Source organism: Rhizophagus irregularis, chromosome 11 (genome assembly GCF_026210795.1).
Source record: "Rhizophagus irregularis chromosome 11, complete sequence".
Lineage (NCBI taxonomy): Eukaryota > Fungi > Glomeromycota > Glomeromycetes > Glomerales > Glomeraceae > Rhizophagus > Rhizophagus irregularis.
This window is the reverse complement of record NC_089439.1, coordinates 4,427,147-4,453,278: the sequence shown is the minus strand read 5'-3', so window position 1 is coordinate 4,453,278 and position 26,132 is coordinate 4,427,147. Positions and strand designations below refer to the sequence as shown.

At 26.1% G+C, this 26,132-nt stretch overlaps 4 protein-coding genes across 4 annotated transcripts; all 4 read left to right on the top strand.

Moving 5' to 3' along the window:
• Nucleotides 1-2,309: 2,309 nt before the first annotated feature.
• OCT59_003448 (uncharacterized protein) lies at nt 2,310-2,661 on the top strand (the record flags this gene model as incomplete). The annotated part of the gene is made up of 2 exons (XM_066145620.1): nt 2,310-2,456; nt 2,554-2,661. The coding sequence occupies 2 exons, from the start codon at nt 2,310-2,312 to the stop codon at nt 2,659-2,661; spliced, it is 255 nt and encodes an 84-aa protein (XP_065996324.1).
• Nucleotides 2,662-11,498: 8,837 nt separating this feature from the next.
• OCT59_003447 (uncharacterized protein) lies at nt 11,499-12,288 on the top strand (the record flags this gene model as incomplete). The annotated part of the gene is made up of 4 exons (XM_025308492.2): nt 11,499-11,522; nt 11,602-11,711; nt 11,800-11,825; nt 11,903-12,288. 4 exons carry the CDS (start codon nt 11,499-11,501, stop codon nt 12,286-12,288), a joined length of 546 nt encoding a protein of 181 aa, XP_025179574.1.
• Nucleotides 12,289-16,628: 4,340 nt separating this feature from the next.
• On the top strand, nt 16,629-18,233 carry OCT59_003446 (uncharacterized protein; the record flags this gene model as incomplete). Its single annotated transcript, XM_066145619.1, has 7 exons — nt 16,629-16,634; nt 16,713-16,730; nt 16,892-17,092; nt 17,189-17,255; nt 17,331-17,512; nt 17,602-17,944; nt 18,010-18,233. The coding sequence occupies 7 exons, from the start codon at nt 16,629-16,631 to the stop codon at nt 18,231-18,233; spliced, it is 1,041 nt and encodes a 346-aa protein (XP_065996323.1).
• A 4,799-nt stretch (nt 18,234-23,032) lies between these two features.
• On the top strand, nt 23,033-25,706 carry OCT59_003445 (uncharacterized protein; the record flags this gene model as incomplete). Its single annotated transcript, XM_066145618.1, has 9 exons — nt 23,033-23,062; nt 23,147-23,268; nt 23,347-23,372; nt 23,481-23,663; nt 23,752-23,955; nt 24,037-24,638; nt 24,715-25,108; nt 25,313-25,561; nt 25,651-25,706. The coding sequence occupies 9 exons, from the start codon at nt 23,033-23,035 to the stop codon at nt 25,704-25,706; spliced, it is 1,866 nt and encodes a 621-aa protein (XP_065996322.1).
• Between the last annotated feature and the right edge of the window lie 426 nt (nt 25,707-26,132).

Genomic DNA, 26,132 nt, shown 5'->3' with positions numbered 1-26,132 from the left:
AAGATTTAACAATAATAAGTTACATTAAATTTCGTGGTATATCTGAGTAATAAAAAATTATGAAGCTGTATGATATATATGTCTTTGGTATGCAATTTTTTTTACATAGAAATGTATAAATTTCCACATAAATTAATACAATCGAAGTAATTACTTTATTGGTAAAGTAAATCATTTAAAAGTGGAGATTGATGTTCATGCTTTTTTCAATATAATAAACAGGAAGCTGAAAATTTTGGAAGTATCAACACGTGATGGCTTATTAGGATCGTCAGAAAATAGTATAATCATAACCTCGTGACACAATAATGTATCATATCGGATCCATTTATCAGGGTTAAATTTTCTTAATAATCAATCATTATGGATAATTTTTAATATTATTAATGTGTCAGCTGGCCGCTAATATCCTGCTCTGGCCAAAATCCCAAACATAAACCCCGAAAGTTCATTATCAAATTCCCGCCAATTCATTACCCGACACCTAGCGATCGCCATCCCAACTCAATTAGACAAATTCCTTTAATTATTATTGTTTTATAAATAATAATTTAAACATAACAGGTTTTATGTCTTTTTCGGTTTGATAGATTGTAATAAATAGTTATAATATGATTACATATGACATGAAACTAGAAATTGAATTATTTTGTTACCATTTTTGTTTAAATTATTTATCAATAATCATAACCTGAAAATATCCATATGAATGGCGACACAAATAATGTGGTATTTGATGATCATAAAAGAAAATTTTAATGATACAAAAATTTTTTGTTTCTAAATTCTAGCCGTTCTACTTAAAAAAAAAAAAAATTCGAGAAGAAATAATTAGTAATCTTTCATTATTAAGCACTTGAAATAATTTGAAATGAGCCAGTAAGGAATGTGTCGCAGCCAATAAATTTTGACTACAAAAATGTCACGAGACGGCCGGACATTAAGAAATTAAATTGACAAATAGGATTTCACACCTCGAAAAATTCAGATACTTATGAAAAATAAGTTGAAAAATAGAAACAAGGAAGGGTGTAACGCATGTAACAAAAAACGGTCACGAGATTTTCGTTAGGTACGATGGGACGATGGGATCATAAATTTTCGGTGAAAACAAGTCGGGTAATTTTATATGTTGGTAAAATGGCATTTCGGTGAAATGGAATAGTAAATTTTAATGTTAATAAAATGGAAGTCAGCAAAATTGCGTCAGTTAATTTCATGTCTGTGAAATGGCTGTACTGTAACCAAGCTAAATTTCATATCGTGCATACCTGTACACGCGCACCCCCTATGGTAGCTTATTCTTTTTTCATTTTTATCGTTCTAGTTTTTCCTTTAAATAAGCGTTTTTTACTTTTTTTTCTCTTTTGCTTTCCCCTTCCCTCTTATTTTCTTTTTTTATCTCCTCTTCCCTGTAAAAAATTTTATCCATAATTTCTATAACAAAACTCCGTAAATATGGAATAAAAAAAAAACACGGAATAAATTTTTATACAGTAGGGGCTTAATATACGTCGTATAAACGAAAATGCCTTCTCAATAAAGATAGAAACAGCTAAGACAAAGAATTATAAGAAGACATTTTCGACCTAACATACTCATTAATAATGGAAACACATTGAGGACCTTCCACAGCAAAGTACACGTGTTTTGTTAATTACTCAATTTTTCGATTTATATAATACTTCCCTATAAGAAATATGTATACGGAAAGGATACGTTTTGTATACATTTATGTACGTTTCTATAGATTCCGTATACAAACTCTTTATTATTAATAAAATTTAAAAAAATTATCAAGTAAAATATCGTAAATACCTCTTGAAACATCCAGATTCATAAAAAAAAATCGATATATTTTGTCTGGAATCATCGTTTTGATGACCAAAATCTCTTTGCTCTACTCTTTATATATTCAGGTGTATGACTTTCGACCCAAACTTGGTTTGTGCATAAGTTTATACAAACAGATATTATAGTTCTCATTAAGATATTTAATTAATAATTATATATCACGCGAGTTCGAGAGTCCTTTTATAACGTATCTGATATAATTAATAATTTAAACTCAAGAATTTGTTCATTTTCAAAGTGAAACCACTGAATTTTGCAGCAATCTTGCGGTTTTGACCGTATTACAGCTTTTGGACTAACAAATAAAGAATAGATGTTAGTAACAATGATAAATTGAAACATGAGTATAAAATGAGTATAAAAGTTATAACTAACTGTACTAGTAGAAGAATGTATGTTGCTGCACCTTTAGGTAACTCGTCAATACAATAACGATAAAAGGGATCTTGGGTAGAATGTTTGACAAAAGGGTACAATCTTCGAATTATCAGAGTTATAGCCGTTATGCGATTCCACCTTGTCTTGTTGATCTTGTTGAGGAGATTTCACGACGTCAAATCTCAGATTCAAATATTCTTTATTGGGATAAATACGAAGTTGACGTAATGTAGTTAGAAAATGTTCTATTGAATTTGTTTGGTTTTGTAACGTTTGACGGTGATGGTATAACTAAATTTGTATTTTTTCTTAAAATTTAAGAAAAGAGAAGACCTAAATAAAAGAGAAGACACGACCAAAAAGAGAATACTTAAAGAAAAGAGAGAAAAGAGAAGACACGAAAGAGAAGATGCAGAAAGAGAAACCTAAAGAAAAGAGAAGACACACACAAAAAATGAATTTTTTCTGAGACGTACATTAATTTCTTATCTAATAAATGAATGGATATTTCTTACGAAATACAATTTTGTTTTTTGTTTGGCTAAATATACATAAAAGATGGCTCATGATTATGATATGAACAATTATTGTATAACAATTTTACATACTTTATTATAAACTTCGTCTATATTTATTTAATTTATGCATACCTATTAAAATCACTAAACATCTCTGAAAAATATTTATCCAATTAACAATATTGTTCATTAATCTGTAATCATGACTCATGAGTCATAGTTTCAAAAATTTCTTAATGATGTCTAGATTTTACTTTGATAAGATTGATACTAAAAGCCCATACTTCATTTGGCTTTTTGCACAAAAGTCGATTCAAAAACACTAATATGCATTGGATTTCCGAAATTAACATACCAAAAAAATAAAGACTGTCCCTGTAAAAAAAGTCAATCCATTTTTTTTGCTTCATCTTCTTTCTGTTGCAAAAAAAAAAAAGATTTTGTAATATTAAAAAAATAGATTTCTTGGCATATTATTCAATCCAATCGTATTGTAATTGTTTTTAAATCTCAGTTTCATCACGAGTTTGTACCATGCTGTATATCACTAAGATCTGTAAAAAAAAAGTTTGGTCTTTATATTGCAGTGTAGTGTATAAAAAATAGAATAGTTTTACTTGATTCTATAAAGATTATGATTTCATAAAAATCTGCAGCAAATATTCAATAAAATAAAACCATTTCCATAAATAAATAACAATGTAAGGGTTTTCGTTTTGACTTATTTGAGTCATTTAACCTTAACGTTAAGACGTGTGCGATTATGTGATGTGATCGCGAAAAAAATTGAAACACGTTAAAAATATATATAATACACAACCTACCAATCTACCGATTTAGTCAAATTTTTTATCACCCAGAAAATTTATTATCAGCTGAGAGCGGGAAGAAACTATAGACTAGAAATATTTTTATAAAAATCGAAATATACTAAACTGTAAAATTGTAGTCATATTTAACTGATGGAAAAAAAACATCAATTATTTAGCCATTAACAAAAATATCAGTCTGTCAAAATCAGCATAATCCTAATATACTGACCAATAATTTATTTTTATATTATGTTTATCATGGTATGTATTGAATATTATTGAGAGTATAAGCCCCACAATATTCAAATCCCTAATATATACCAAATTTTGTTAATAAATGTTAATGAGTCATAATTAGAGATCTAGATTTCTACCGATCTATAGATGAAAATTATTTATAATCATTATTATAGATAGATAATGACATATGACTCATTAATAAAAACAGATATTTTACCAATTGATTTTATTGTGAATTGGTTGCTACAGATAAAAGACAATTCCAGAAAAATTTACCCTATCACCAATTGATACAAAACTGGTGGTAAAATACTTTAATCACTACTGGTTTGATAGTAATATTTACAGTAAATTCCAATAAATAATCCACAATTATATCTCATATTACTAGTTTAGGATAAATAACTATAAATTAATTGATGTAATAGATGTGACTCATACATAATCTAGATTTTTTTTTTATGAATCATAATAAGTTACTCTATTTTATTATTAGTCACTATGTATTCAAAAGGTTTTAAAAATATATATATACCCTTAAACTTTTTCAAAGAAAAATTAAAATTCAAACTTCAAATCAAATTTACTTTTTCAACTTTTTTCAAGTAACAAATTTTCAAATCAAATTTTTCAAATTTACTTTCAAGTCAAGCAACAAATTTTCTTTAAATTTTTAAATTTCTTCTAAAATCTAATAATACAAAATGTCTTTCCAAATGTGTCCAAATTTCATTAATACTCCTTTTAATAATATTCCTATTGACAAATGCTTTCCTTCTCATCTCCAAACTGGACCATTTACATTTCAATACTTGCCATTTTTCATTACTTACTTATACATTCTTTTTGTTTTTTTAATTATATATACAAACCTTCTCACTCATATACTTGTTTTAATCTTTACTTTGACAAAATATATAATTCAAATATTCTTTTACCTTTCCCTAAATTTCTCTTTCTCAAATCTTTCTCTTCTCCTCCTATCAAATCTCTCTCTTTTTAAATCCTTCCTTATTTCAAATTTTTCATATTATACTTTATCAATTTTTCTTTCATTTCTTGATTTTATTCTTTATTTTCTTGATTTTCTTTATGAGTTTACTCATTCTACAATATTATTTCTTCTATCTTTACTTTCTTTTTACAAACACAACATTGAATTAATAGTTAATTTAAAAAATACCCTTAATTCCCAATAGTTTAGACATTATTATTTAATTAAATAATTTTATATTACGTAGCTAGGTCCATTGCTTACCAAATATAGCATGGAGACGTAATCTTTACCCTTTGGTCAACTCGGGAATACTTGGCCATTCTTAGATAGATAATTTTTATAAGGGGATCGTTTGCATCGCCCATGAAGCATTGCACTGCGCTGATTGGTGTCAGAGAGATCCTTTGTCTTGTAAAAATTTACCCTTCTTTGATCATTTGACCATTCTTAGATAGATCAAATTTACAAGGGGATCGTTTGCATCGCCCATGAAGCATTGCACAGTGCTAATTGGTGTCAGAGAGATCCTTTGTCTTGTAAAAATTTATCTTTCTTGATCATTTTGATCTATCTCATGTGATTTCATTTTTCACATGTGATACCCTTTATTTTGTTCCTTTGTTGAGTTCTTTCCTTAATAACTTATCAACTCAACAATAATCCATCACCGTTGGTTCCACAATTTCTGTGTCCAAGTTCAATTCTTGGAGGTGATTTTCTTACTAATTAGTTTATCTTCTTTTTTTTCAGTTTGAATTTTTCGGTCATTAAGTCAGGATTGTCATTAGATTATGAAATTGAAGAAGTTGCGTGCGTAATTCATCATGTTTTTCTGAAAGTTCTGGTATATCTTTCCATTAAGCATATGAAATCTCTCCCTGATTTGCATTTTGCGGATTATGACCTTTGTGCAGTAATCGAAAATGGAAGTTTTGTGATATATTTATAATGAAATAGGGGATAACTACTATCAGTTTTCGTGAAATCGCAATCACCTCGATTTTGTAGATCTATTTCAGTTGCAAATCAGGGCATAAAACGTGTAGCTGTCCGATTTTTTACAAATACCTGCCACCTTTCGATTAGCATCCAGTCTATATCTTCATAGGGTCTTTGAAATGAACTGCGCCACAAACAAGAAGTGATCGATAGAATGTCAACGTATTTCTTCAACAGAGAGTAATACCACGAAGAGCTTTGATAGAGGTGATGTACAGTATATGGTTTTTCTCTTATCTTGAAATATATTATGTTACATATTTTATAAATTATAAAGTTATGAAATTTTGTTAATAAAAATATAAGAATAATAATAATTGCATACACTAATTATCACGGTCTACAAAAATTTTTTGTTTTTTTAAACATATTCATACAAATAGGCACATCTGGATTTTTCATGTCCTGTTTATAGACAACCATATTAGTTCAGTTGATTTAATATGATACAAGTTCATTGACTATGATTAATTGATAAATAAAAAAAATGCTTGTTTATATAATAATAATAATTTTATTAATTTGTACGATTAAATAAAAATAAATTGAATTGTGTAACATGAAACATGTGATGTGTCTGTGCCTGATCTATTCCACAAATACCAACATTAAATTTTTGACTTTAATGTCTGGTTTTATTGTATAAATTTTTCAAAAAAAAGTAAATATTATAATACTATTTGAAAATAATGTAAAAATTTGAATCTTATATTTTTTCCCGTAATGCGCACGTACTGTATATAATTAATATATATATATATATTTACGAATGATACTATTTTTTAAAAAAACAAAACAATAAATAATTCTTAATATAGAAAAAAAATAATGATTTTTTTTTTATAGAAAAAACGGATAGATCTCTTTTTCTATGAAATTTCATTTTTAAATAGAAAGAATAGAAAAGAAACAAAAAGAATGAATGATAAATAGTTATTTTCTCAAAATGATTATTATATTTATAGTAAAAAATTTCAATTTTTTTAGTTATTAACGTGATGAAATTTCGAACAATCACAGTGACAAAAAATAAAGTAAAATAAAATATAATTATATAAAAATTATTGAAACTTTGCTGCCATGTTTGAAATTTTTTCTTTTTTTTAAGTATTAAACACCCTACTTCTATAAGATCGTAGTCTCTTTCAATAATTTTATCGTATCCTCTTTTTTTACAGTATTCCATAGGAAATCTATTATATGATTCTTGATATCCTATTTTATCTAAAAATTCATTGTGAAAACTTGTTCGCTTGGTATACACATGTTAATATACAAATATATATAAAACAATCCCTATTCTAAAAAAAACATACATGAACTTTTAAACTAAATTAATTGTACCTTATGTTAATTACATACATTTTTTGCATTAACTAATTTCTAAAATTGAAGCATCTTGTAGTGCCACCATTCATCGCGGTAGTGGCCATCATAACCACAAATTCCGTATATTTATTTAATAAGCAATTCATTTTGAACATTTTTTTAAAAAACTAATATATATGAAATGTATACGGAAAAAATTAATCCTGCGGAATGTATACGGAATTTTTAAACAATATTTTTATTACAAAAATCCCGTATCATAACATGAGATCACGTGATTGTTTATTGTTTTGTTATGATACGTTTTTTGTTTTTTATAAACCCTTACTTTGATGAGTTTGATCTTCCGATCTTCCTTTCTGTCTTTCCTTTCCTTTCACTTTTCTCTTGTCTTATTTTTGTTATTTTTTCTAAATTTTTCTTCTTTCTTCGTCACCCCCTTTTAAAAAACAATATTTTTTTTTCGTACCTCACTTTAAAAAAATTTTTTTCGTCACTCCTTTAAAAAAAAATTTTTTTTTGATTTTATTCTTTTATTCTCACTCATCTTTTTTTTTTAACTTTCCTAACTTTGTTACCCCTCTTTTTAAAAAAATATTTTTTTTTAATTTATTCTTTATTCTCTTTCTTTTTTATTTATATTTGTCCCTTTTTTTATTTCATAGGCCAGCAGATTTTTTTTTGTGAGAAGATTCAGTTTCTTTTTTCTTTTGTAGATCAGTTTGGGAGTCCTTTCTTTTTTGTAGGATGGTTCAGGATTTTTTTCTTTTTTTAGGTCAGTTCAAATTTTCTTTTTTTTTCGAAAGTTGGGTTCAGATTCTTTTCTTTTGTAGGTTGTTTCAGTTTTGTTGCTTCAAAGCCTTCTTTTTTTGTAGGTCAGTTTTGGATTTATTTTGTTGTTTTGGTTTCTTTTTCATCAGACGCTTCATAATTCTTTTCATTTATGTAGGTCAGACATTCTGGAGTTCTCTTTCTTTTTTTGTAGGAATGCTGACCTTTGGTGACGACGATTGCAGATACTATATGAGGGGGGGTTTTGTTTCCAATTAAGTTAGACATTCTTATGTTTCTTTTTCTTTGTTTTTTTAGGTTGTTTGACTCCAAATGAACCTGAACTTATAGATAATTTTGGTTGCAATAGGTGGTTTTAATAAGGAGGGAATTTTCATAATGTATTTGTATTTTGTTTATTTTTTATTTAATTTAATAAAGTAAAATTAGATTTATAGTAAACTGTAATACAAATAGTAAATTCAGTGACCAAATCGTATAAATTTCATGATAAAATCAGTGATCAAATCATGTAAATTCCATATGAATCCCGTATCAAAACCATATTTTTAGTGATAGGAATTGTGCATTTTCCCGTATCCTATTATGATATGTTATTTCTAAGGAAAAAAATCGTATAAAAACTTTATAAAAAACGTATCCAATTTTTTTATAGGGCTTGGAATACTTTAATTATTATTATTTTCGCGCCATCATCATACCATTATTAAGCATGCCCGTACAATAACATACAATTATCTATAAAAATTGTTTCTTTTTCAAAATCTTGTATTATGCATTGTATGTATGTACAGTATCTTTCCTTGCTTTTTCCTACTATAATTTTTTTTTTGGTAAGATCCATTTGATATTCTTTTCTTTTTTTTAATAGAACCTGTTTAATATTTTTGATAGTGTATTTTTGTTAATAGGATCTATTTGATAGTACTTTTTTTTGATAACTGAAGGTCTTCTATATGAATAAATCACCATACTCAAAAAACAATTTCTTTATCCAAGTATTATTAATATTGTTTGGATCCTAAAAAAAAATAATAATAGTTTTTATTACTCGCCTCGCTTACTTTTCACTAACTGAAGTTCTATAACTTAAAATTTTTGATGATCGTATCTTTTTTCAAAATTAAAATTAGTCATTAGTCATCGTAACTATAAATTTGATTCAAAGATAAACATTTTATCAAAAATGGATTTTTCTTAACAAAAAAAGGAAATGATAAAACAAACGATTTCCATTTTTATTTTAAATTTTTTGTCAATTTTTTTTTCATTATGAGAAAAGAATAAATTAAAAGTGGTAAGTGATTTCCTTTTCTAACAAATAATGCTAACAGTATATACTGTATAAAGGGAATTATATTAATATAATACGCCCAATTTTTCATTTCATATGATTGTCAAAAATTTAATGCATTTTAGGATATGATCATCATTTCGTCATAATAAATCCCTAATAACAATAGAAGAATTATTCTGATTAATAATAACTCTATTATTCAATATTTATTATTAAAAGCGCTCCCTATGGAATTACTAGAACCCGAAATTTTCTTTGATGATCACATAATTAGAAGTTCATAAAACAAACAGTTAAGAAATATGATACTTTTAGATTGGTCGACTTCTTATAACCCCTCACTAACCATTTAAATTGCAAACTAAGTGAATCACTTGGATTAGGGGCCTTCGTAAAATCAGTATATCCCGATCCCATAGTTCCTCCAAAGTAAATATAGCTAGATTTACTATTACGGCAATAAATGATATATTTTCAGTAATAGTTTCTCACTTTATAAGGGGTTGAAAAGAGGCCAATAAAAAGGTTATCATATTTCGTATCTTCCATATTATCAGAAATAGTCCCCAATTGAAGCCGTACCCAATACATTTAGATGTTGTACTATGATTGTGTATAAACCGATATCAGAAATATGGGATAAATTAATTCCCATTATTCTATCAGTATTATGTATACACCGATGGATTTTTTTTGTAAATTATTCCACCGGTATAAAAAAAGTATAAAAAAGTATAAAATCCATCGGTGTATACGTCATACACAATGAGATAAGCCTGTTAGTATTCCATGAGTATCTAATAAATACTCCATATACAGGGCCCCTGAATATTTCAGTTATTCATTGATGCCCAAGTATTTATTCAAGATATAATTCAAATAGAAATCGTAGTGTTGATACGCAAAGTAGGACGATCATCGCACCCCTTATAGGCCCATCCAGATCTTTCCTTTCTTGATATGGTATAATGTCGATCGATGTCCAAATACGCCACAACGACGGATCTTTGTTTAAAACTCCGGTTTCTCCGTTTCGAAAACAAATAAAATAAAATAGAAAACAAACGGATTCATAGTATAATGTTTCCTATTTGAAGTGGCTCAATTTATTTCGGGCACTGTATATAATTTAATTGCAACATTTCTTTGCAACTGTTAGAATGGCAAGGCGTTTAATATTAATTAGAACTAGAACCACTATTGTATATTGAAACTGACTAACTTTTTCAATAAAAAAAAAGAAATTATAACTTTTATAAAATTTTTAAAAATTTCTTTTCCCTTTTGTATGGTTGACTTATATGATTAAAGTCATAATAAATCATGCAGATGAATGTATCCGTAGCGGAGCGAGGGACTATGTGTTTTTACGCGAAAGACTATTATATATTTTTATGACAATTAAGATCACATTATGATTTCCATTTGCACTTTAGATTATTAAAAATATTTTTTTAAACGTCATATCTCGTTATATATTATTATCTCTTCATTCATTAATTTCTAAAAAAAATTTAGGCATCTTTATTTCAAAGGATTTATTAGTCATTTCGCCAAAATTTTGAGCATTTTACTCCGATTTTACAATGATTTTTTGTGACAAACAATGATGTCTCACATTCTCATTATTTATCCATTATTATTCTTTATAATGGCTTTATAAGTTACAAAATTTATAAATTACGAATTCGTATTAAAATCATAATAAAAATTTGATTGCATTATTATCACAACGCTGTGACATGATGTCATTTGCAGTTGACGCACAGTAACTAAATTTTATTATGCGTATGTGAAATCATTTCGTAAATGAAACACGTATTATGTGACTTCAACCGCAGTATTATTGTTTCAATTTAACCAATTTCGGTAAATTTTTATTTAATCCGAAACATAATTCGAGCATTGATAGACAGACAGAATACTTTGTTTATATAGACATATAAGTAAAATTTATTTTCTTTTGTTAAATTAGAAAAAAGAATTATCTATTACATCTATTTATTAAAAGGCATTCAATAAATTAACTTTAATGTCATTGTTATTATTGAAATTTAACAACAAAGCAAGTAATTAACTATAAAGTCCTTTGTTTCTCTTTTTTATCACATAAACTCCGATAAATGACTCTACCTATGAAATTGATCAACGTGCATGCGACACAAAAAAAAAACGGTCGCGAGATAAATACGCCATCCTTTTTGGACAAACTTCTTAAAAATTTTCCACCTTTCGAAAAAGAATAACAGTATCGATTTAAAATATATAAATAAAAAAAAAACATGTCTTTATTATTCGACGAAGAAGTATTTATCATATTATTATCATAACGAACTTTATATATTTATATTCTTACTTATACTAATTTATTTATATTTCTTGTAGAGTAATAAACTTATCAGAAAATATATGAAAGAATATGAACATATTCATAATCGTTTCGTTTTAATTAGTAAGTTAGTCCCGAAATACAAACCGAATCAACTTTCAAATTAGTAAGTTTTAATTGAACAATTTTTTTCTTCTTATTTAATAAAAAAATAAAAAAAAATGGTAAAGTAACTTTAAAAAAAATTTATTTAGTTGGAATAATTATCTCGATCCACGCCGTATGTAATCTCATATTATTCATATTTTTCTTTAAAAAAGTATTTAACAAATGAAATAAATATTTATTATTATATAGTATGTCTCGAGCCTTTAAGTGATGATGAAAAAAAATATATTATTGAACATGTTCAAAGCAATCGAAGAATAAATGGACTTATTAATTGGAAACTCGTCGTCAATGGTTTAAAAAATAAATTTGGTAAGCTCCGTTCTGAAAATAGAGTTAGAAATTTTTGGAATTCAAAACAAAAAAGTGATTTAAGGAAGGCTAAAAGACAGGAAAGAAATTCTCGCCCTCATAATCTAATTGAAGAAAGTGTTCGTCCAAATTTACCATTACATTATAAACCTCAATTGAATGATACAATAAACAATCAACAATATCTTTCAACGTTACCCATTATGGAGCCTTATGTTACATTTAATTTTAATATGCCTATTAAAATGAACCCAGTTTTTTAAGTACTATCAGTTTATAGAATTTTATAGAATCTTTTATAATCACAATTAAGTAAATTTAATAATAATAATTATTATTTATTATTGATGTTTGTGTATTACACTTACACACTTACACCACTTACATCATATAGACATTTTATTAGAACAATATTTAATCATTCAAAAAATCAATTCTCCACTTACTTTCAAATTATGTGAATTATGTTGTGTTCATTTTCATTTCATTAACTATTTTGACTAAAAAAAAAAATCTATGTACCCCTAAAAATTATGCTTAAAATAGATTTTTAAGTTTTAACATTTTATTACAAATAATAAAAATTGAAATTCCCAAAGTCCATATTGTTTCGAGTCCTTTTGTAGTACGGCGCCACAAAGACTAATTGAGATCTACACTTTTTCGATTAATTTAGATGATTGGTTTTACTGATCACCATATCCATTATATTATGCTTACTAATTTCGGTTTTTCTCCGATATGGTAACACTTCGGAGTTATAATGGAATACTAACTCCTATATTAAAATAAATGTTCATTCATTTTTTCTTCAACTGGAAACTTTAATGATTCATTGAAAGAAAAAACTGTTGTATCACAAAACATGCAACATTAAATTATTTATGAATAATAAAAAGGTTTTTTCTTTGTAAATGAAACTTGTCATTGATACTTATGATGTCATTCATCGCTCTAAATTCTGATATTCATGAATGACAATATTGAGAAAATAAATATCTATTAGATCAGAAGGCTATTGTTCAATTAGTATTTGTGATATTGATTTTTTTACCTGAAGTGAACTCTTTTAGTATTGTATAATCACAATTAATTAATTAATAAAATAAAGTAAATATAATTAATTATGATTGGACGTTAATCGCCATAAAAATTTAGATATTTTTTTCTTTTCTTTCTTTTTTTTTAATATAAATATATTTGTGACTAATATAGATGGATAGAAAAAAAATTCTTTTTTTTTTTTTTTTTTGTTAAATTATTAAATTATTTAACGCATAAAATCGTTAACCAGTTGAAAAAAAATGTCTGCTTGGGTCATCAATTTCCAAAAACTAAAGTATGTTTATAATGCTATCTTAATGACTTAAAATCAATATTTATAGGATTAAACAACAGGAGAGGCATTGTTGACAAAAAAGGATTACTATCGCAAAGTAGGTTTAAATCATTAATCTTAATTACTATAACAATATAAATGAGGTTAGTGCTTGGATCTGAATAAACCGTTATGCGGAAAATTAAGAAATTCTCCGAATTGTCCGATCCGAATAAATCCGAATAGAAGTTACAATCCGAATTGTGGCTATCAAAAAAAAAAATAATTTATAAGCTTGAATTAAATAAAAAATATAATTCCGCTAGTAACCCGACGATCAGTGCTGTTCGAATCCTATTTAGAACACTAAAAAAACTTTATCCTTCTAAAAAGACTATTAACCCTATAAAAATTTTTAGAAAATTGATTACATATCGGAGTTTTTTTGGAACGGAAACTAGAAAAATGTTCATTTATCGGAATTTCCCCAGAAAATTTGTTAAGAACGGAGAGTAAAAAAAAAAAAAGCAATCATCTCAATTTATTAATAATCATCAAGCTTCTCAGTTACTCAGCTATTTAGTCAGAAAAATATAAAAGTTCGTTATCATACATAATTCATTAATTCAGGTAGATTTACCACGAAATCCCGACAATCAGGAATTCAGGATTCTATTATAATACAAACCCGACGCCGACGATAATATACTCATGAATACAAAAATTTCAAGAAATTATTTATTAAATTTAATCAGTATATTAAAAATAAATAATTATATAATTATATGCAAAAAATTGCATAATTTGCATTTTTATTTTATATAAAGCAATATACTGGAATTTATTAATTTATTTTTTCTAATTAACTAATAACATTAATAATATTCATTAAATTTTGCGAAGTTATTATTAAAATTATTAAATATTAAAAAAAATATATTTAATTGTTACTTAATTTTACGACGTAAAAAATATTAAAAAATCATTAATTCTTGCAAAACATTTTAAAATTATTACATATCAATAAAAATATTATTTGTTACAAAGTAATAAAATCTTTTTCATCTTGTATTTCAATATCAGTCAATAATTTAACAAAAAAAATAATAATAATGTAAAATTAAAAAAAAAGATTCTGAATTTTTGAGATTATGATTTGTCAGGGTTGTGAATGGTTCCCAGTTCAGTAAAAAATCGCGGTATGCATGTGGGATCTAAAAGAGGAGACAGTTTGTGGAAGGACATTAAGAAGGCTAAAACAAAATTTTCTAATTTTCTAATACCATAATTATTCGGTCACTAATATTTTTTGCTTTGATAATAAATGATAATAAAATTCTGTTTTTTATTAAAAAATAAGGGTATTGGCCGTATTGCTAAACATCACAGGTGGTGATGGTCACCGATGGTTAAATTATGATGCAATGCCGGCCAGTATTTTATTGGGTTTTTAATTCTGGTCGAAAATACATCATAATGCTGGTACGGTGACCATCACCGCCAGTGATCTTTAGCAATTTACAAAAGTATACCCCTTAAGAATTACTTACTGTATAATAAAAACTACACATCAAGGTGTATTACATATGCATCTCGTTGAGTCAATAAATAAACGGTCTTTAAGTTTATTTTGATCAACAAAAAAAGTTTTACAATAGAATATAAAAATGCACCTTTTTACTATTTAAGAAATTTGCAGCAAAACAATTAATTTATCAAAAATGCTTTTTCTTTGATCTACTAGTATAAGACATTATTCGTTGTAAAAATATCAAATCATCCATTGAAAGTATAAAAACTGAATTATTTATTTTCTTATTATTAAAAAAAAAAAATCCTGTTAAATATATGCTTATTTTGTAGGACGGTGAATTTGTCAAACAATATTTGAAAGAATGAAAATTCTTATAAATGACTTGTTTTAATTAGAAAATTAACCCAAGATAAAAAGTATATATATACAAGATTTACGGCAAGGTATATACTGTATGTTTATAATCAGTAAATAAATTTTTTTTTCTTTCTTACTTTTCTTGAAGATATTAATAAATATGTTTAATAATTTAATTATAGATGGAATAACCATCTTAATCCGCGTTATGTAATTTATCTATTAATATTAATTTATTTTTTTGTTTATTGATTTCTATTCTGAATAAAAAAGAATTACATTAATTTAGTTTATCTTTTATACTGATATTCTATTAGTATGTCACGACCCCTTGACACACAATGAAATAAAATTTATTATTGATCAAGCTCAAGATCAAAAGGCATCGATTGAAATTCATATATAACGATAATTAAATTTGGCAAATTACGTTCTACAACTAAAATCAAAGATTTTTGGTACTCATGGAATCTTGATTCAAGTTGTGTTTACAGTAAAGTATATAATATATATTTTTTAAAAAAGAGTACGTGTGTATACATCTTTACTAGGTGTCGGGACTTTTTGCCGATATCCATTTATTTCTATTTCACCGAATTCCATTTCGCCGAAGCTAAGCCATTTTACCGAATGAACATTTCGCCGAAAATTATTTATTCCATTTGGCTATTTTATTGTTTTTATACTATAAAGAAATCTTTTCTAGAAATTTTTGAATTATATACAGTAAGTTTGAATTTTTCTAACTATCACAGGGGGGTGATTATCACCGGTGACTGAAATTATGACAATCGACCAGCATTAAAAAAATATAGTGCCGGTAAAAATTGATAATTCTGGCCAACGGTGAAGATCACCCCAAGTAAAAACCTACAAGGACGAGTTTCCAATTAATAAGACCGTTTATTCTTCGATTGCTTTGAACATGTTCAATAATATTTTTTTTCATCATCTGTTAAGGGCTCGAGACATACTATATAATAAAGAAATCCATAAATGTTTATTCCATTTGTTAAATATTTTTTTAAAGTACTTTACAAGAAATATAAATAAATTAGCATAAGTAAGAATATAAATACATAAAATTCGTATCATAATAATATATTCTCCGTAGAATAATAAAAACATATTTTTTTTATTTGTATATTTTAAATCGATACTGTTATTCTTTTTCGAAAGGTGGAAAATTTTTAAGAAGTTTGATGGCGTTTACCTCTCGACCTTTTTTTTTGTGTCGCATGCACGTAGATTTTAAAAAAAGCTATAAAATATCCTAAATATCCTTACATTCTGGGTTGCAATCCTTTTACACTCAAGCTTATCTTAGCAATTGTAACTTATCAAGATCCATAATCCTAACTTTTTTTGGTAGTAATAACAATATTACTGCTGTTATGAATGTACGTGATTTTTAATTAATTAATTTATTTATTTATTCTTTCTTTAACTTATATTCTTGCATTTTTTTAATAAAAAAGCACAATACGAGTATACAGGTAAATTGTTATTTTTTGTTTGAATTTATTGAGCCCAACTTATTTTATCCTTCAGTTGGTTAGGATTTATTTTGATTTAAAATTAAAACCATTCAATTACTAGTTATTAATTAGTATTAATTAATTAATTAATTAATTAATTATATTTTATTTTATAAAAGTCACGCGAGCCAAATAGCATCAATGTATTATTGGATGATAAGATAATTTGTTACTATGACTCTCAAGAATTTAAAAATTTTGCTAAGATTGGCTCTGGAGGATTTTCTACAGTTCATGTCGTATATTGGAAGAACACAACGAAATTTGCGATTAAAAAATTTAATGAAAGTTTAAGCTCTATGAAAGAAATCATTAACGAAGTATGTTAATAATTTAACTCTGTTTATATATAGTATACTGTATCCGTATTATTTTATTGACATTGTTATTTTTAATATTATGAATTCTTCATTTAGATTAATTTAATGATAATAGCCTCTCATCCAAATATAATTCGATTTTATGGAGTTACGAAATTAAAAGGTATGAGGTATGAGGTATGATAATAATTTGATCGCTTGATATATATTTTAAGTATAATTCTTTTTATAATTTAAGGTGAATCGGATGGAATAAATTATTCATTCGTTCTTGAATACGCGGACGGGGGGACATTGGAAAATCATTTAAAAGACAATACTAAATCTTTAATTAGATGGGAAATTCAATTTAAGTTTGCCAAAGAAATTACAGGTGCAATTTTATGGTTACATGATAATAAAATCATACACGGAGATCTTGTAAGTATGATCAATTTATTTTAATATTGTTATCATATTATATAATTAACACTAATTAAACACATTAAGGTATTATTCATTCTATTTAGCATCCAAAAAATATATTAATACATCAAAATACAATAAAATTATCAGATTTTGGATGTTCGCGTTTGCGTCAACAAGGAAAAGATTCTTATTTACCTACTAAACCACGTGGAATAATACCTTACGTTGATCCTAAAATTCTTAATAATGTTAAGGGTTACGATTTAAACGAAAAATCAGATATATATAGTTTAGGAGTAATATTCTGGGAATTAACTAGTTGTTCATCACCTTTCAATTATGAAACAAGGAATGATAATGCATCTATTATATTAAAAATTCTTGATGGTGAAAGGGAAAAACCTATTCCAAACACAAACGATAAATTCGTTGCGCTTTACGAAGGTAAGTTTGAGCTAATACTATTAATTTTTAACTGCACGATCTAATTTTAAAATTTATTTGAATAGAATGTTGGAGACAAGAACCAGATGAAAGACCAGATGTTCACAAAGTAAATTCGGAACTTAATAAAATTATTGATTCTACTGATCCTAAAGTCAACACAAGCTTAGCAAATAATTTTAAAAATGAAAGTGAAACAACAGTAATATTAAGAAATGATAATTCTGACTTACCAAATTTGCCAAGTTGTGATGATTGTGACATAAATTCTGATAAGTATCAAATATGAAAACTTATATTATTTCGTTTATTATTCTTTTTTTTCGGTTTTTATTACGAACGCAAACAAATTATTCGAGTTATTTCAATTTTTCTTTCATTTTATCACCGTTTTTTCATATTTTTTTTCCCGGGTTTTATTACAAATACGAATAACTTTTCGTTTATTGTTATTCTTTTTTTCGGTTTTAATTACAAACGCAAGCAAATTATTCGAGTTATTTCTCGGGTTTTATTACAAATAAAAACAACTTTTTCGTTTATTATTATTCTTTTTTTCGCTTTTATTACGAACGCAAACAAATTATTCGAGTTATTTCAAATTCCTTCATTTTATCGCTTGTTTTTTCGTTTTTTTTCCTCGGATTTTTTATTAAAAATACAATCAACATTTTTTGATTTATTTCAAGTTTTCTTTAGTACATGTGTGCACAGCTGCTTTTTTTTAATTTTATACAACCATTTTTTTATATATATGTATGCATGCATTGCTAGATTTCTTACAATCTGTATGTTTCGTCTAAAAATAATTTGCAAACCAATTAATAATAATTAATTTAAATGTATTTTTTTTTAATAATAATAATAACAGTATTAATAATAAAAATGTTAATAAAAAAATATCAATTTGCCTGTAGCGATCATGTCAATCCACTTTGATCGAGCCTAAAGAATTTTTATAATAATAATTAATATTTAAATAATAATAAAAATAATAATGAAGTGGTAGAAAATATTAAATTTAATTTATTGTCATTTTCAAAATGGGCGTTCTTAATAATGAAAACAGCAAAGTAGGATCCCGAGATATATATATTATAGGTCGTCACACATTTACTATTCTCTCTAGTACGCTTTCTTCAGGGCCGGCACTATGTAATGCCGGTCGGCATTATCCACAAATGGAAGCGAGCTACATGATTTTGGAGCAAATAACCAAAACCCCTTTCTATGTATAGCTCGGGTCCTAGCAAAGTATTGCCTAAAGACCTATACAATATTTCTCCGATATTTACATTCTCTACATACTTTATATTACCACAATATTAGAATTACTATACATTATTCCTTGTTTTTATTAAAGGATCCTAATTCCATATGAGCATCACGCGTTAATACATTGATAACATGTGCGGAGTTAAATGGAAAAAAAAAGATTGAAAAAAATAATATAAAAAAATCGGTCGAAACAATAGGGTTATTTAATAAAAAAAAAATTTTCAGTTTGGGAAAAAAAATTAAACTTAAACAGGAAAAGAATGAGAAAAATCAAATTTTTCGGTTTGAAAAAAAACTAAACCGTAAGAAGAAAGGGATAAAAAATTTTTTTTCTGTTGAAAAATTTAAAATTAATAATCAAAAACAATTCTGATTAAGGCAAAAAATTTCATTAACTGAAATTGTATTAGTTGATTGGAATGTACGGATTTCAAGTTACACAATTCATATTATTTATGCGAAAACTAATCCAAACGTCAAATAATTTTTTTTAATTATATAGTTTTTTTAGTTATATAGATTTATCAAAAAATTTATTATAGATTTAATTACAATATTATTAATATTGTTATGTATCTATATAATTAAAAACAATCTTACTAAAAAAAATTCGTTAGTATCAAAAAAAAAAATTTTTCACTTTAGTCGGAAAAAAACAATCTCAATAAACAAAAAAAAAGTTCTCACTAAATCAAAAAAATTCTCACAAAAAAAAAATTTCATGCGAATTTATTAGTCAGAAACAATATCACCAACATAGTTCTAATCTGATTATAGTCTTGACCCAAACCAAAAAAGAATAAACAATATTTTTTGGGTTAAAAAAAAATTCCAAAAATTTTGATAAATTCCAATTGAAAAAAAAATCCCCTAAAAAAATCCAATAAAAGTAAAACAAAAAAAAAATGACTGAAAAATAAAAAAAAATTATTATTATAGAAATGGTTAGTCGTGGTAACTAAAAGAGCAGAAATGACTGCAATTAATAAGAAAAATTATACTTTTTTTTTGTTAGTATTAATCCATCAGAATAAAAAAAATCTAGTTAAAATTTTAATTAACCGGAAATGTATTAGTTTAAAGATTGGTTATTGTAGTATGATATGATAAATACGGAACGAAAGAATATCACACTTTTCAATGTTACACAACTCAAATTATTTATACAGAGTAATCTAAACATGACAAAATTTTTTTAATTAGATAGATTAGATAGATACAGTATATAATAACATATAATATTATTTTATTTTCTTATGAACTTATTTATAAAGAAATAGCAGATAGGTTAGAGATAATGGCAGTGTAATAAACCTTAAAGAAGTTACTTTAATAGACATAATAAATCTATTGGATTAAAGATTTTATAAGGTGTTACATTGGATGAAAATACATTATTATTCTACTTTTAAATTATTTTTCATCATTTTATATTTTTTATTTACCAGTAATTAGTTAATATACATATAATTATTATCAAACAAATCAAAATTGAAAAAGAAATAACAAAAATAAACTAAACTAGAAGAAGAGACAAAAAATCTACTTCAACGGTTGAGGTAATAATTATAAACGAAACTATTTAAAACCTATATAATAAATTCTAAAAACATTTCTATAATTAACCCACTACCTCCCATTCTCCAATAAAATTAGATAAGCCCGCCCTGTAGAAAGATTATAACATAACCCTATAAAATTTATACGAGCTAATAATAATTAATCTACATTAGCACTATGAAGCTAGATTAGTATAAAATTATATAATATTTTTACCAAAATAAATGTTATTTCTAATACTATCTAATGCATCAAATAGTGCTCCGAATGATACGAGTCAACCCGGGTTAATTTGACCCGACTCGACTTTTAAATCGGGTCGATACTAATGATTTTTAATGACCCGTGACCCGCATGACCCGCATGACCCGACCCGCCGGGTCGGGTTATAAATTTCCTTGACCCGGGTTTGACCCGGGTTTTGACCCGGATCGACCCGGATGTTTTTAATTCTGGGAAAATTATAATTTTGGCCAAAATTAAGCCAAGAATTAGTTTTAACAAATATTAACATAGCTTAATCAGAAAAATAAAAAAATTAACCTTTGACTTTTGAGAATAATATTTTTCTGATAGCTTTAGAATTCCAATTTATCTTTGATTTGAATATCTGCTAATTATTTTGCCTAATTCTTTGACTTTTATTATATTAAACCAGGTTCAAAATTCGTATTTTTAATTTTATTTTATTTAATTAGTCTAGGAGAAAATAAGAGCTAGTGTTACATGTTTTGTATAACCATTCATGATACAAATTTCAGGTGGCTACTAGTGGTTAATCACTGAGTTGCCTTTTTTTCAAATAAAAGGAAATTAATTTTGTTATTATTATAAGAAAATCTCACATAATATAAGTTAGTACCCATTTTACTTAAATGTTCGGGTCTAACCCGGGTTACATGAGTTAAATTATACTCGGTCGAGTCAAGGGTCGGGTTACGAAAATATGAGACCCGAATAAATACGAGTCTTATATTTTTTTATTCAGATCGGGTCGAATATTTCCTCAAAACCCGACCCGACTTGACCCGGTAGGAGCACTAGCATCAAATATTATTTAATCTATTATTATTATTTGTAGGTAAAGAACGATAATTTTTAAATTGTTTTTTGTAATACCCAACTAATGTTCAAATTATTTCAAATGCGAACATCTAGGGATCTAAATTTCTTCAAAAACATGATTGAAGATATGTTGTCGCATATTTGTTAATATATTAAGAGTATAATTCCTTTAATTAAGTCTATAAATGTGATCAAAATCAATATTCCAAAAGAGAAAAATTTCTAATTAATAATTAAACTCTATAAATTCCAATTATTTTCCGCAATAGTTCAGTGATGTGCTCTTGGAAGATTGGAAGCACTATTGGAAGCATCTTTGGAAAGATTGGAAGTATAATTTTCTAATAAAACCAGGATTGGAAACTTCCAACAAATACTATTGGAAGTACAAATGCACATCACTGGCCAATACTGTACTACGGATTGAACAGTTTAAATAAGGCAAAATAAGAAAGAAATAATAATTTTAAATGTCAACTCCGAAGACATCCATCTCGCATTCAATAATCGTTATTTAATTAGCAATTTGTGTAAGTCTGTCGTGCTACAGAATGTACAGTATGATAAAAAAACTGCAGTATGCATGTGGATCATTTTAAAAGGAAATCATTTTAATGTTTGTGGAAGGACACTAAGCAGGGGCTGAAACAAAATTTTTCTTAATACTGATAATAAATGAGATTTCTTGATCATTCAAAAATCAATTTGAATTCACCATTTTCTTTTTTTTTTAAAAAAAAGAAAAAAAAAACAAATAAACCCTTATGAACTTAACAAAATAGGAATTTTTTAAACTATATTACACATGATCATGTGTTGAACCTTAGCCTGTCCGAATCAATGTAATACTAAATTACTTACTTTGAATGATGTTTACATCAGGGCGTATATACTGTACATGGATGCAATCATATATTCCAGATATTTTTTAAAGCTGAAATATATTACATGAGTTTAGATCCCAAATGTTTATACAGGTGTAATGCAGAAGTGGTGTAATGTTATATCCTGTGGTAAATAATAAATGGTGAGTAAAATTCGGATTAACCATTTTTAATTTAAAGTTTTGACCAACAAAAAAATTGTTTTAAAATGAAATATTTAAACGCGCTTTCTACGTTTTTGTAGAGAAAATCCAATTATTTTAATTTTTCTTCTTCACTTCTAAAGATTATATATTGTAAAATGTCAAAGAAAGCAATTCTTACATTAGAAGTATAAAAATGCATTATTTATTAATTTATTTATTTTAAAAAATAATTCTAGCTAAAATATATACTAAATTATTTTTTATTATAGGACGGTGAAATTGTCAAACAATATTTGAAAGAGCATGAAAATTCTTATGAATGTCTTGCGTCAATTAGAAAATTAACTCAGAGCACATACGCAAGATTTACAGACAGACACATTTATTATTAGTAAGTTTTTAATAAATTATTTTCTTTCTTTCTTTCTTTATCGAAGACATCGACATATATGATTTTTTTTAATTTTAGCTGGAAAAACCATCTCAATCCGCGTTGTATGTGAATTTATATATTAATATTAATTTATTTTTTGTTTATTCTTTTCTAAATAAAAAAAGAATTACATTAATTTTAGTTTATCTTTTATACTTATACTCTATTAGTATGTCACGATCCTTTAACGCATGATGAAATAAATTTTATTGTTGAACAAGCTCAAAAACAACAAAGATCAAAAGTTATTGATTGGAAATTCATAATCCGTGATTTAGAAAAGAAATTTGGCAAACTACATTCTATAAATAAAGTCAGAGACTTTTGGCATTCATGGAATTTTGACCTAACTTGTAAGTGTATACATACGTATTATATTTGATTTTAAGAAAAAAATAATTAATATATATATATTTTTTTTTCAATTCTTTAATAAAAAAGTGTATCATGATCAAGAATGTCACGATCCCTTAGGAGATGATGAAAAAAAATTTATTATTAGACGGGTTCCAAAATACCAAAATTCGTATATGATTTGGGAATCTGTAATCCGTGATTTGAAAAATAAATTTGGTAAACTTCGTTCTGCAGATAAAATTAAAATGGTTTGGTACTCGAAGCAAAATAGAATTCTCGATATGGATTGTAAGTAGTTCTTATCTTTAATTATCTTTTTTTCACGTAAACATATACTAAATTTAGTAATTTAACATGCTTCTTTGATAGTATGTCCCGATTTTTTAGGAGATGAAAAAATATTTATTATTCAAAAACATCGAACATCGAATGGTACCATTTGGAAATATGTACTTCGTGATTTAGAAAATAAATTTAGTAAATTTCACTCCCGGAATAATACTTATTGCTTACAAAATCGTGAATTTAAACAACATTACACCCCTGAAGAAAAATGTTGTAATAACTATGATGCAATTGAACCAACTAAATGTGAAAAATACAATGCTGATTATTATGGTGTATGTCCTAATTGCAAAAAAATAAATACTGGATATGCATGGTGTAAGAAATGTGATCCAGGTAAATTTTTGAGGGAAGGAAAATCAAGTGGAAACACTGAAATAAACCAACTAATTTATCAAGCGCAAATCAAGACACAATCTTATTACAGTAATTTAGAATGGATATCTTATGATAAATTTCAAGATATTAAACTTGTTGCAGAAGGTGGGTTTGCTAAAATATATTCTGCTATTTGGCTAGATGGTGAACCTAAACTTAATAGAGAAAAAAAGAGGTCTCCTCCAATTACTATTGCTTTAAAAAGAATTAAAGATACAAAATTTACGACAGAAGCTTTCGTTAATGAGGTATTTGATTGTTTGATACACTGATAATTAATTTTGCTTTATATATGCTATATTAATAATATTTTATTTTAATTAGATTAACATACATCACCATTGTGTATTATACAATGCGAATTTAACGAAATTTTATGGAATAACTAAAGATCCCGCAACAAATGAATTTCTTATGATCTTAGAATATGCTCATGAAGGAAATTTAAGAAATTACCTTGAAAACAACTTCATAAATTTAAAATGGAAAGATAAATTAAATATCTTAATAAGTATTGCAAATAATCTTTTTAATATTCACAAATTAAAATATATACATAGAGATTTGCATAGTGGGAACATACTTCAATTTTATATCGGTGGTTTTGGTACAAAAATAACTGATTTAGGACTTTCACAATCAATAACAAATTCAAAATCTTCTTGTTGTTCAAACGTTTTTGGGGTTCTTCCTTACATAGCACCTGAAATATTAGATGGTAAATCTTATACATTAGAAAGCGATATTTATAGTTTCGGAATTATAATGACAGAAGTGTCAACCGGAAAATCACCTTACAGAAATGTACCGCATGATGGAAATCTTGCATTGAAAATATGCAATGGTTTGAGACCAAGAGTAGCTAAAGGGACACCAAAATGTTATATCGATTTGGTAAACCAATGTCTTGATGTAAATCCAGGAAAAAGGCCCTCTTCAAAAGTGTTACTTAAAACAATTAGAAATTGGAGATTTCCTAACGATAATTATTCCCGTCTCGAAAAATCTTTTGATGAACCAGAAATTCTTAAAGAATTTATTGATGCAGATAACATTATGTTTAAAAAATCCTTTCCTGAAATACTAAAACATTCTGAAGCAATTTATTCTGGTCGTTCTATGTGTTTTCATAATCTTCCTGTACCAAGAAATTCCGTTGAAGATCCAGAAGGTAGATTTTATATATAAATATTTATTAATTCTTTTGTATTTATTTATGTATTTACTAACTTTTTTTAAATGATATCATACTTATTGTAGTTCCAGATTCACATTTGGTTGAACTTCATATTTCCGGAAAATCAAATTTTAATTAGTATATTCACCGTAATTTTATTATTATATATAGATGAGCATATACTCCATACAGTAATTTCAATTCTATTTTATTAAAAGGATTATTTGTCTTTATTATAATGAAATCGTGAATGAATAATACTAACAAATTATATACCGCATGTTATAAATAGTTAACGAAAATGAATCAATTTAGTTTCTTCATATATATATAGGGGTGGGTCCAATGATGCGTCACCATAATAGTAGAGTAAGGTTTTTATTTGCGTACAGTTTATGAATTATTTGAATTATTAATTTAGCAGGTCACATAAAAAAATTTTTTTTCATTATCCTAGCTAGCTTGCTTAAATAATTATTTATACAGACCATGATGTATTGTTATAACTTGTATACAGTATGGTAAGGATGTACAGTACATTTAATAAATCAAATATATAACAAAT